At 33.1% G+C, this 13,440-nt stretch overlaps 1 protein-coding gene across 1 annotated transcript in view; it reads right to left on the bottom strand.

The window, feature by feature from the left end:
- LOC149302323 (myomesin-2-like) overlaps window positions 1–13,440 on the bottom strand; it is a 65,236-nt gene that overhangs the window by 31,276 nt on the left and 20,520 nt on the right. Inside the window, exons 11-18 of the mRNA XM_089482422.1 lie at window positions 12,471–12,524; window positions 11,340–11,467; window positions 8,981–9,164; window positions 7,544–7,718; window positions 5,847–5,968; window positions 3,808–3,995; window positions 1,072–1,198; window positions 295–473 (exon numbers count right to left, since the gene is read on the bottom strand). Of these exons, the coding sequence (XP_089338548.1) occupies window positions 295–473; window positions 1,072–1,198; window positions 3,808–3,995; window positions 5,847–5,968; window positions 7,544–7,718; window positions 8,981–9,164; window positions 11,340–11,467; window positions 12,471–12,524 (1,157 nt within the window). The remainder of the gene's footprint in view (window positions 1–294; window positions 474–1,071; window positions 1,199–3,807; window positions 3,996–5,846; window positions 5,969–7,543; window positions 7,719–8,980; window positions 9,165–11,339; window positions 11,468–12,470; window positions 12,525–13,440) is intronic.

Here is a 13,440-nt window from a genome sequence, read left to right as displayed (position 1 = left end):
GCCTAACGTGTGTGTGTGTGTGTATATGTGTGTATATATATATATATATATATATATATATATATATATATATAGTGTATATGTACCGTTTTATAATTGGCCCCCATACTTTGGTTCCTGGCCCCCCATGTGCCCCCCCTAAATATGAAAGCTGGAGACGCCACTGTTAAGGGCTTGTAAGTGTTTAAATGAAAATACCTTTTGGGTTAAATCCCAAATGCATAAATTTAGTAACTTAGCAAAACTGTACAGAAAACTGTAACAACCCGTTAATTGGCCATCTAGTAACTATACCTTTAGGTAGCGATTTGCTGTGGCCGTCTCATTAACTCTTGTCCACTGTTCTGAATCCACTTCTTTGTATTCCACAAAATACCCAGCAATAGGGCTGTTTCCAGAGTAAACTGGTGCTTTCCATAGAATCACCAGGGAAGAATCTCTGACTTCACAGAATGTCAGATCAAAGGCAGGTCCTAGTAAAGGATATCCACGTAATATTAAAATGTGATTAAGATTTTCTACATGTCATGATAGGTAGAAGAGAGGAAAAATGTTATGACTGGACAAATATTTCTAGTGACAGCATATTCTACATAACAAATAACACTAGGGATTTGTGTCTATAAAGACGCTAACTTTTATCACCCATTATGTATCTCATTGGAAAGTATAGGTCTGATACTCTATTAAACTCTTCATTGTTTTATAGTTCATGCAGCATGAAATGGTTTTCAATCTGGTATTGGAATGCACTCATCTTTTAAATCTGAGTGCTTTACCCACCTAAAGTTTTTAAAATGTTTTCAATACTACATTACTATAATATCACTTAATTTTTTTTTTACACATGCCATTATATAAAACTTCCTTTTCAACACATGGTATGGCTGATCAATGAGATCTCTATCCAAATCCAAGTAGTCATACAAAGAGTTCATACCTAAAAATTTTCTGTAAAACCATATTTGACGTAAATAACTAACAGTTTGGCACATTGTCAGTTCTTTAAAATGCACCACTGTAGTTTTTGCAGTATTGGGTCTCTTTAGGGGAACCTAGAATGTATATTACCTGGCTCAGGCATTGTCCATGCTTTACATTTGAAGTGCTCACTAGGATCAGAAGGAAGACCAAGGCCAGCAATATTGGATGCTGCTATTTTAAATTCATAAAAAGCACCTTCGTTCAGATTCTCAACCTATAATTGTAAAATAAGACTGAATTTGTAGTGTTAATACCAACCAGATGCATTCTACATCATATACAGTATTAGTATACAAAGTAATAAAATAGATGCCAGAAAAAAAGTTGCTTATTGTACCCGATGTGTTAAACCAGCCTAGTTATGATTAAGCGCCAAGTGAGGCGCGAAATGCGTTAAATTTTGTACAGTTTTGTATTTTCAAAGAATTCCCCACGCTGATATAATATAGATTGATTCTTTAAAAAAAAAATACATATGAATTGGAAGCAAACCTGGAGTGCCTCTCTTTCTTTCTTCTTCAAACATTGAAAACCTTGGCTGGTAACAGGACTTTTTTTTCCTTTGATTGATACTACATTCAGTGTCCCCTCAAGACAACTAATACGTGCATGATGTACATAGGGTGCAAGAACTATGTAAACTCCATGTAAAAGGTTTTGTCTAAACAGGAAGTTATTTAGAACATCTCTGCATATTCTGTCATTCACTTACTCTGTATTGAAGTACAAACCATTGATTGTATGCCTATATTCTTTTATTTATATGACAACCTCATGTTGCTATTTTAAAAGCTTTCTCCAAAATGTAAATGGATCACATCCACGGCGGTATCCTAGTTTAAAATTCTTCTTATTTCTTCACAAAATCAGGTAAATGAGTTTGCCATGATCTATTAGTTATAAACTCCTGCTGACTCCTGCTAATGATACCAATGTATAAAGCAAGTTCTTATATGCTGTCCCAGTAGCTAGTAAGTGCAACTTTCTCCACAACAAAATATTTAAAAATAAATGCACAATAAAGGGATCGAATGGATTATAGAAGTTATCAAGTGTAGAAGGCTGGACAACAGATATATTCTTAAATACTAACAAGGCTCTAAGAGAGAATGCCAGCTATACAAATTTCTTGTATATAAAGATATATGACATCATAACATTTCAGCGATAAATCCGGTAATGCATTCACTGAGGATTTCCTATGCAGCGAACACGCTCGTAGTGAGTTTGGGTAACCTGTGCACCAGACGTAGCTGCTTAAAATGACTAGAGGATTGTGGACAGGCCTTTAACCACATCTAATTAGCAAAATATTGGGTGCAAATTAACTGTATTTAGGATAAGAAAATTTAAAAACGAAAGCACTGGTACCTCCTAGTATGAGGGTTCAGTATTCGTGTGCGATTTGTGAAGATTCGTCATTATGATCTAGAGTAAGTACTATTAGATACGTTACAAACCAAATTACTTGTAGATGCCATTTCATAAGGGCGTAATGCTGTATAACTCATTGAACTCATTGAATTCTGACAGGCGCATGATTACTTAATGTACCAAGTACTGTATGTCTGGCATATGAACTTTTAATAATTAATCATGACAGTAGAGAAAAGCATTCCAGTGTTAAATCCCATTAAAATAAAACTGTTCTTAGTAAAGCAAGATGTTCGTGGTAAAGGATATTTAAAATGGGTCTAAATTTTAAAATCATTTGATTCTCAAACAATATATAGTATTCAATCTCATTAGCCTTTGTATCAGTAATTTAAATGCAGTTGTGTATTTTTTTTTATTTAAATACTTTTAAATAGTTTTCTGCAAAAAAAATAAATAATAATATCTAGTTCAAGATTGTGCCTCACAATCCTTTTTATTTTCTATTCATACAAAAATATCTAGACTAAAACGGTCCTTCACAGACTTTTCATATTATATTTCCATGGTTTAGCTTTCAAAAATTTGCTTCACTGAACAATTGACATCCATCTCTGGCAGTGGAGGAAGGGCTAGTGACTGGCAAATTGACTGTTTTACACCATCAGCTCGCAAACTTTATGCTACTTATACATTTTTCAGGCCTGGATTAGCCAATTTAACTTGTAGACATTTTACAGTTATCATGTAAAACATGTATTTTATTTACTTTGAAACCTCTTGTACAACAAGCCAGGCTACAGAAATTTGGAAAACTATATGGGTAGAAGTAGTGCTACCATGTAAGTGGAATAATGAATTTACACTTAATTATTCCAGACCCCATCACAGGAATAGCAGTTCATATAAATTTGTGTTAAAACACAAGCTCTCCTAAATCTGAAAGTTGAGCTCTGCTGCACAGTATAGTAGACAGCCAGAATATTCTGCAAAATTTGCTGTTCTTAAGACTGGTGTCTAAATCAGACAAATCAAACCAATTACAATTACCCAACTACACATTGAAGATTCAGGGGCAACGCTCCACAAAAGCAAGCACAGCCTTTGCCCAAGCCAAAGAAGAGTGAATTTTCTTACAAGTTTCCTAAACTTTATGATTAACCAACAAAGGCTACTTTACAAGAACCTCTCTGTTGAATCAGAGTATCCATAGCCTTTCATGCTTTGTTTATTATCTCCATTTACCATTTTAAAAAAAGTAAAAAAGTGCCTAATTGGAAATAAATCATTGTCAAGTAGATGAAACACACACCTCACACCACATAAATGTCACTATTTCCCACAGACATTCCACTCTATAAAAATATGTCCCTATTCTTGTCAGTAATAGTGAAAAATGATATGAGTGTCAGATTTCCGCTCCAAACCATATTTTATATCAGTACTCACTGTGTAAATTCTTTCTTGGATTTGACTGGAATTCACTTCATGCCAGTTAAGGTGATTAGCCTCACGCTTATCAATGAAGTATCCAGAAATAGGAGATCCACCAGTAAATTTAGGTAACTTCCAACCCAAAGTCATTGAGTGACCATCGCAATTTAGAAGGGTTATCCCATAGGGGTGAGATGGACTAGCTGGAAGAAACAGGAACATTTCATTTTGTTACTGTACTTAAGTCAGTTTATTTTGGTTAATAATAATGTCTACACTAACTATTGTAGGATGTGAACAATCAAAACATAAAGTGTGCAACATTTTAGTAAACTATATTTTGTGGAAAAAATCTCATCTCATTTTTTATGTGCATTAAAATATTAAATCAACTATTTTGCTGTGTGCATTATGAACTATGGGGTTGTACGCACAGCCTAAAAAATATACCATATGTGATACATACACAACTAAGTATACAGTTTCGTATATGGTAGAACATGCATTGAATGCATCCCCATGTTTCCATATTATTCTTTAATAAGCAGGCTTATAAACTGGACTTAGAAGAACAGTAAAAAATAGAACGCTCGGGATCTATAAATTGTTGTGTTGATCCTATAAGGTTTTTTCCCAACAAACCTTTACCTATCGCTTGTAGTGCTGTGTTTGATATAACTGTTCCGCTATAGATGGCTTAAAACAAGAGTTACTTGAATGAAAGGAGAATTTGTTTAGATACATTTATGTCAATGTTAATAAAAGTGCAAGTGATTTCAAATAGGAAATACGTGATATAAAAATAAAATAAAATGTTTTGTTAATCAAGTCTGAAAATTGCTATAATAAAATGTGGTACTTTCTGTCAATTTCTAAATGTATTCATTACTGTTGTGAAAGGAAATTGAATGTTCTGCAAATTACAGAAACATTTTAAGATTAGAGAATGCTTTGGACAAGCAAAAACATTTTACTTCCCAGGATAGTTACAGGATAAGAATGTGTACATTTAGAGAAAAAAATAGCTTAAATAGGAAATGTTTTATATACGGTTTAAAAGTGAGCTCCATGGACCTAATAGAATAGATAATAGAATATCTAACTTATAATTCATTTGCTTATTTATTATATAATCATATTACTATGGCTTCTTTTGTCTACTTTTCTAATTCTAAGAAACTTACATAAAATCAATGCAAAAAATACAAAGTAAGTATGTATAGCTTATTTTCATGTTGTTGCTTTTTGTGACATTAGCCTAGTGAAGAAAACAAAAAGTCAATAGAGGGTGAAGAGTGTATTTGAGCATGCATTTTGAGACCACCTACCATGAGGGACACCACCTCCTAAAACCATTAAATTGAAAGAAGTTGTAAGTTTAACTTTTTTTTTTATATTATAGACATTGTTTAACCTAACAAAACTAAAAAAAACAAAAACCTAGAAGAATAAGAAGAGTACTTAGCCCATTTGGAGAGTAAAGAACCTGAAATTCCCATGAAATGTATTTTATTATACCAATCTATCATTATATTCATAGGTTTTGGTATACATATGCCGTTTTATATCACAGTACTTTTTCATCTGCTAAAAAACAAACTGCTACTTGAAATATAGATAAAATTGTTAAGAATTATTCAAATAATTCAATTACAAAAGGTTTGTGACCTAAACTTTTCTTCCCATTCAGTATATTGTACCTTTTTATGTCTGATATATATATGAATTTACTTCCATGAATTCATAGATGGATTCTAATTTTAAAACCCCGTCCATCTGATGCAGAAAGAAAGACAGGTTGAGATTCATGCCTCAAGACCACTTGACCTTTTAGTGAATCAAACTATTTCTCAGCACCAAATGTATGAACAAAGTCAATCTCTTACAATTTTTATATGCCCCAGTCTGGCTAAGGGTTATGCATTTCCATGTTTAGTTTATAAAGGTGCAAGATAATATCCATGTCCCTCCTAATGCAGGGTTAAGTCAATGAAGTGATTAAAAACTCAGTGATAACAACTGACAAACACAAGTAACTTGATGTGGATACTTACTCAAAGCAGCCTTAACCGTTATTGACTCTGACTCCTGCGAATTTTCACTAACTCCAACCGCATTAACAGCCTTTACACGGAAAATGTAACTTTCTCCAGTTGTTAGACCATGTACAACAAATCTATATAATGCAATGAACAACATTATCAGATACGATAAAGAAAGGTGCTTTTTTATCTAGGATCATTATCTTAACTACCAAACCTTCAAAGGTTTAATATTCTGTATTTAGTTGTTAAATTAGTATCGTCTGTATTAATCTGTTTACTTTTGTTGTATCTTTATATTTACAATATTTTAGTCACTTCCCTTACGAGAAATTACTGCAGTTTTTTCTGAAGTAATACTGCAGTTTTTTGGACATGAAAAAACTGCAATACTGCACTTTTACTGCAGTATTACTGCACTTTTACTGCACTTTTTTCTTTTATACTGCAAACCTACAGTTGTACTTCAAAGTACTGTAGCTTTATTGCATTTGTACTTCTGTACAAAAATAACTGCAGTACAACTGCAGTACAGTGAAGTACAAATACAGTAAATGTGCAGTAATACTGCAGTAAAAGTGCAGTATTCCAGTTTTTTTCATGTCCAAAAAACTGCAGTATTACTTCAGAAAAACTGCAGTATTTTTTTTGTAAGGGTTGATTCCAAATTTTAAGGAAATACCTTATAGCTTAGCCACTTGATTCCTAATATTAAGGAAATTCATCTAATTATGTACTGTGAAGAAAAAAATAAATTTTCCACAACATTCATATCCTAAAATAATGGACCCTGAATATCATGTTGGTACAAAGAAGCTCACAGTGTAACATTTTAAAAGGAGGGGCTAAGTAAATCTCCTTGGGTGGGGAACAGACCTTGTACACTTATAATTCTATGTAATTCCTCCTCCTTCCATCTGTGTCCTGTGGAATGGAAGTATTTATTTGAATAACATTAAAAAAACAACCCTCTATACCCTTCCACCACGTTTCCAAGTTCCATTTTAAGGTGCAGGCGACCTGCAGATTAGTGCATTTGAGTTGCCTGCTTTTTTCAACCTTCATGCACTCGCGTACACTCACATCTCCTGCATGTGAGTATATCCAGGTTTTTGTTATTTTTTTTGTGAGTACTAGTGAGTTGGCTTTAGTAAATTTGTGAGTTAGGTTTTTGTCCAGCTTGTGCACGTTTTCTACTGCATTCTTTGTCGACTCGTAACCACTCTCAGAGAGGCCCTGTCAACTAATATAGCTAACGTTTGGTTATATAAAGCAGTCACAAACTAGTCACTGAAGTCATCAATATCCCATTGCTTCTTACAAATACCTTGAAATATTGCCTTAAAATACCTGATTCTCTGGATTGAGCTCAAAAGCTGAAATAACTGCATAAGGGAAGTAGTTGTGATTAGGCCAAAGTCTCAGGGGTCCAGCATTTTGTGTCTCTTTCGAATGACAGTGTTTGTAGTTCAACTGAAGAGCAGAGGGATGCGTAATGATGGATGGATGATATCATCCTAATCACAACCCTGTTAGGATATTGTAAAACTAATAGTACATTTTATGGTTCCTCTAGTATGTAACATGGGTGTTGGTTTCTGAATTCCATGCTTGTGTCTATTCTTAGACTTTCAAATTATATTAAATCCGGTTTTGCTATGGAATGATTCTGCAGATTTAAACTGATTTGAAATAGTAAACACTCCTACCTATTATACTTAATAGGCTTATGATTGCAATGTTCCCAATGATTAGATCCAACCACTGATGAATCAATGTAGTATCCAATTAATTCTTCCTCTACTTTAGCCTTATCGAACTGTACGACTACCGATGTTCTGGTATTTCTAGATGCCAAGATACGACCAGGAGCAGATGGCACAGCTATGGAAAAAAAGAAAAAAAAAGAAAGACTATTAATTTTAGGTGAACATAAGCATAAAAACAGGCAGGAAATAAATCAAGAACCAAGTATGCTTGTATTTTTTATTGCACGAGGAAATAAAATTTCAGGTGGAGTAAAAATAAAAACAAACATATGAGAACAAGATGATTGCAATACAAGATGACTTAAAATAGAAGACAAGCTCTTCTGAAATAAACTGTGATTAAGGGTTTTTCAGTTGGCTGATCAATCTGCAGGTTTGATTCAAAATGATTCAGACAACATTTTTTGATTCAGGAAAATTTTTCGGTTCATTTTTGGCCCATCCATTTTCAGGCAACAGATTCAGTTTGATGCCCATTTGTTTGGGATAGAAATTGGGAAGCTTTTTTCAATTCATAACTTCAATTTGTTGTCTGACACTTCCATTCAAGCTCACTCTCTTACACCCACACTCATTAACTCTCTCTCACACTCTCTAAATGTCTCCCTACCTTCTCTGCCCACCACTTACGTGTCTTGCAACTCTGCTTCTTCTCTAGCACCCTCATAATCTTCTTGTTCTTCTCTGTTCTGTCTTCTTTCTTCATCAGAACCTCAGCAGAGATGACCTCCCGGTGAATTTTCACAAAATTGTAGCGCTTCAAGTGGCATATACCAATCGGGGAGAGGATGTCACCGGAAGTTCACAGGAGATTATTTTGAGGAAAAATAGCAGAGATTCCATGCACACTCTCTCCCAAAATTAATTAGGAAGCGCTGCCATTTTGCTGAAGTTCACCAGGAGGTCATGTCCATGGAGATGTTGAAAGAAAGAAGACGGAAGAACAAGAAGATGCTAGACAAGAATCGGAGCTGCAAGACAAGGAAGCAGAAATGGTCAGCAGAGAAGCCAGGGAGACATTTAGACAGCGTGAGAGAGGGAATGAGTGTGTGAAAAAACGTGAATGAGAGTGTGGGAGTGAATGAGCCCACAAATTCCAAAAGAAAATTCAAAGCTTTTTGCTTAATTTTCATTTACTTTGTGGAGGTTTGCCTCGTTTTCAGAAATTTGTACGAATTAATGAAATATGCAAATTTCAAAAGTCTAATCAAAATGTTATGTCTACTTAGCTAAAAGAATCTTGTGTGTAGTTATGGTAGTTTGCTTGAAACGGTAGAAGGTCACCTTCTTTTCCAATGACTTAACTTTTGCATAACATAATTATATTTAATTATTGTAATTATATATATGTCAAATATGCTAATTATTCCTTCTTACCTAAACGTTCCTGTGCTTGTATTGGTGGGGTTATTTCTGATGGTTCACTGACACCATACTTATTTGCTGCAATCACTCTGAAATTATATGACTTTCCTTCAACTAGGTCAAATATCGCGTAACGAGGAGATCTTACTGCGATATGTGAGTTAACTCTTTGCCAGCTTCCACTGCCAACCATTGTCTGCAAAACAAAAATCCAAATATTTTCTTTGATATATCACATTGCAGAGTTTTAGAAAAAAGTTATTTTCAGTTCTGCATCCAGAGCAAACTGAATATTACTATTATTATTTATTGATTTATATAGGCCCCTCATATTCCAGAGCATTGAGGTATGGTAGAAACAAAGTCACAAGTTAATACAAAATGAAGAACAGCAGTCTCTCTAGCTTTCCAAATGTAGAAATGTGTAGCAACAGCTGGGTTATGGTGAATTTTTTGAACATCATCACCTTTAAGACAGTGATGAAGCAACTGTTGAACAGGAGAAAAACGAGAACTAATACTGACTGGTGAAACCAGCAGTTTTTTTAGAAATAGAACTGTGGGATATATGCAGAACGTTCTACCTTTCATGTTACAAGTGCCTCACATTGCATAATTACATAAAATGTTATTTAAAGAGCGCCAGCAGATTGCATAGCACAATTAGAATTTGGAGAAAATAAGCAACATTAAAACTTACAATATCCAAAATTGACAAAAACATTAACAGACATGCTGTTGCAGAACTAAAAGAGGGCCCTGCTCTTGATATCTTACAATTAATGTGAAATATAGCAGTTATATGAACTGCATAATTGTTGATATGTGTTATACATGTTATATAACCATTTGTCTTAGTCTGTCAATTCTCATCTTGTCATACCCCTTGAATATATGTATTTTATTAAGCGCTGCATAAATTGTTGGCGCTATAAAAATAAAAGATAGAAAAAAATAATAATAATAATGATAATAATAATAATAATAATAATAATATAAAGTTATAAAAAACTGAATACATTGTATGCTTCTTTAAATTATCATCTACAGGTCTCCTGGGGGTAATTTATGTTCAATGTGTTTTTTTTACTGTTAAATCATATAAACCGACAATCTTCACAATAAAGACAATAAAGACAAACAATTGGATATTGGAAAGTAGAAGTCTATTAAGAAGTTATGACAGTTCTGTCCTGTGATATTAGGTCTTCACACTCCCACAATCATGTAGTAAATAAAATAGAGCCTTTATATCTTAAACATCTCCAACATACATTAGAATTAAGATTTTATTATGTAATCTAGTGGGGACCATGTACCATCAATAGATGACTTTATAATGGAGCTCATGGAGACTTATACAGTGGATATTTTTCTTTATCAAAAGAAATACCAGAAAGCCAGTCTTCCTGGGAGAAGGACTTCTAATTTGTTTAAGAACATTGCATTCAGAAATAATGTTTGAGGCTAACAAGTTTTTTATTCTCATATACGTAAAAGTTTCTTTTGAAGACATATTTGGGTTTAAGCTGTTAAAATGACATAATAATATTGTTTGCCAATATATCGGATAGTTTTAGTTTATTGGTTACAGTTCAATTTTCCAGGTTAATATCCTTTATAAAAAAGGATATGGTTTCAATAGGTCATCAAAACCTGATTTTTGACATTAAGTGAACCATAGTTGTTACAAAATCTTTTATTATATGGTTTGCTAAATCTATAGGGTATTGTAGAGGGAACAATTTTGATTAATGTTTTCCTTTCATGGATTTGTGGACAATGCGTTTATTTAAAACAATGAATTAAAACTTATGTTAAAACTAAACAATTTTTCATCATCACATAATTCCCAGCATTGGGGATTAAATCAATCAATCAATCCAATATGTAGGAAGAAAATGATAAAGTACACAAAAGGAAATAAATAAATCCCTTAGTTTGATTCATATTCATCAAAGTAAAGCCAAGTTTTAGCATAAAGTGTTACATTTTAAGTAATTGACAGGAATGTTCAATTTGAGCAACATTTGAAAGTAATTGCTCAATTTTTTTTAATTTTAAGTTGTTTATTTACATCAGGAGGGAACATGAGAGTTTTAAGTCAACTTGCATGCTCTCTCATGCTCTTGCCCAAAAACTTGCAACATTTAAAGTCCAAGGCCTTGTCAGTTGTTTTGCGTGGTAAGAACATGCAGCCTCATTTGAGTGGGGACGGTTGAATAAACCCTTAACTCTACAGGCTACTCCACTTTTAAGTGAATAGACCATTGTTGTGTAATATTAAATTATTTATTTTATTAAAAACCCACTTTTCCTGTAGATTGTCTAACCTTTAGAAATTCAACACTGAAAGTTATCAAGACTTTACCTTCTCAATGTAATACACTAGTTGATCTCTGCCACGGGGAACTGGTGGATCCCAGCTAAGCACAACATATGTTTTACTGGTTTCTAACGCTTGAACATTGGTGGGAGGACTAGGGATTTTGACATCACCTATAAAAAGAAACATCAATCTTGAATATCCAGAAAGACAGTGATATTTTCATCCTTTGCTTATTATAATATATTTGCAAAATAGAGTCATAGATTATAGAGACAGCCACTCCCTTGCAATCCTAAAGCTATGTATATATATTTGTTCTCTACTGTATGGCCCATCTGAGTGTTAGGGTCATGTCTGACTGGCCCCTCTTAAAGGATTTGGACAACCTAAGAAGGTAATTGCCCATCTCCCCACCCTCCCCTGAGTGCCACACTTTAGAAGAGACAGTCCCTCTTTGAGACCCAAATTTTCACACTTTCCCTTGTCCCTTCCTTCTAGGAACAGGAATTGGTGGGTATATGTACAGCCATAATAGTGACAGTAATGTGTATATGTTACTCTATACATGCAAAAAATAAAAATGAATATAATTAGCAATGTCCATAATTTTTTTTATATATAAATGAATATTTCATTAAAACAATAATATTGAAAGAGATAAAATGATTTATTGCTAGGGCCTCTTCAATTAGGCAATAAAAATATTTTATAGAAATGATAACTAATTCATTATACAAATAAAAAAAACATATTTTAGAAGTATGTTATAATTGAAATTATATTTTATGATTGGTTAAGTAATTATTGGAAACAGTTGCTAAAATTATGAACTACTGGTACATAGCCTTCTCTGATTTTTGTGTAGCACCACAGAGTGTATTTTTCAGGGACACTTCTCTTGAAGTGGTCATATTGGAAAGTATTATATCGAAGAATAAAAAAATATACAAAATTACATAAAATTGAACAACATATGTAGCATAGCACTCAGGAAGTTACTCTAAAGAAACCAGTCTTTTTCTGCTTTTCTCAAATGTCTCTGATGTGGTATTACTTTATAATCAGGATAATATTCTTTTTTCAGTACAGAGAAGCTAAAATATATCAGGAGAGCTGATGGAAACTTCCGTCTTCTATGTTACTAATTTCAAAAAGCTTATTAAAGTTAAATACCTTCTAAGTCATCTTGACAGATAACAATTTCACGTCCTCCATCCAGATGGATTGCTGCAGGGAAGGAAACAAAGGCCATAAGAATATTTAAATATAGGTGTTAAGTAAATATCACATATCCTATGCAAATAGAAAGGTTATCCTTAGGCAGTTATATAAGGATCACTGACTTTTAAGTTGTATAAAATGTTCTAGATTTACTGTATGTTTTATTAAAAATTAAAAATTAATTTTGTAGCAGAAATGTTTTATTTTATGGTCTAACTAAATACCACAATGCTGTATAGTAGGTAATAAACACAAACATTATTGACATATTTTGCCTTGTTCAAACCAAATGAATATATGTAAGTAGCATTTTATTATTATTATTATTATTATTATTATTATTATTATTACATAATAAAAAAAAAGGAAAGAAAATAGCAAACAGTGAGGAAAAGATGTCAGCAAGTGAGATGGAAAAAAAAGATAGAGCAAAATAAATTGCCAAAGATGGAGCAAAGAAGAGAACGGAATGGAAAAAAAAGAGTAGAAACAACAGAAATGCGAGAAAAAAGGAAAAACTATAGCCAGGAAATCCAGAGAAGGAGCCATTCCTGTAAAATTCCCCCCAGGGCCCAAGGCACAGCCAGAATATTCAGAATTGGATAAATCCCAAAGTAAAAGATGATGGGGGCAGGGTATTCTTGCCTGGGGTACTGTTTGGTCTACAACCGACCCTGCAGTTGGGAATAAAAACCACTAACATTAAAAAAAACACTTTCAAAACATAACAATATTTGAATTGTTGGTTAGCATGCTGAAATCCTTCAACTTTTCCAAATTCCATAAACTTACAAATAATAGATACTGATATAGTGACACCATGAACTATATCTGTTTAAAATGTGTATTTTAATTTACACCAAATTTTACAACAAAAAAATAAAATAAAAATCAATCTGCTTGCACTGACACATAATCCTAT

This window comes from Sceloporus occidentalis, unplaced genomic scaffold, assembly GCF_023333645.1.
Source record: "Sceloporus occidentalis isolate IW3139 unplaced genomic scaffold, rSceOcc1.0.p SCAF_19, whole genome shotgun sequence".
NCBI classification, from domain to species: domain Eukaryota; kingdom Metazoa; phylum Chordata; class Lepidosauria; order Squamata; family Phrynosomatidae; genus Sceloporus; species Sceloporus occidentalis.
The sequence above is the reverse complement of the archived record's forward strand: the minus strand, read 5'-3'. Positions and strand labels throughout refer to the sequence as shown.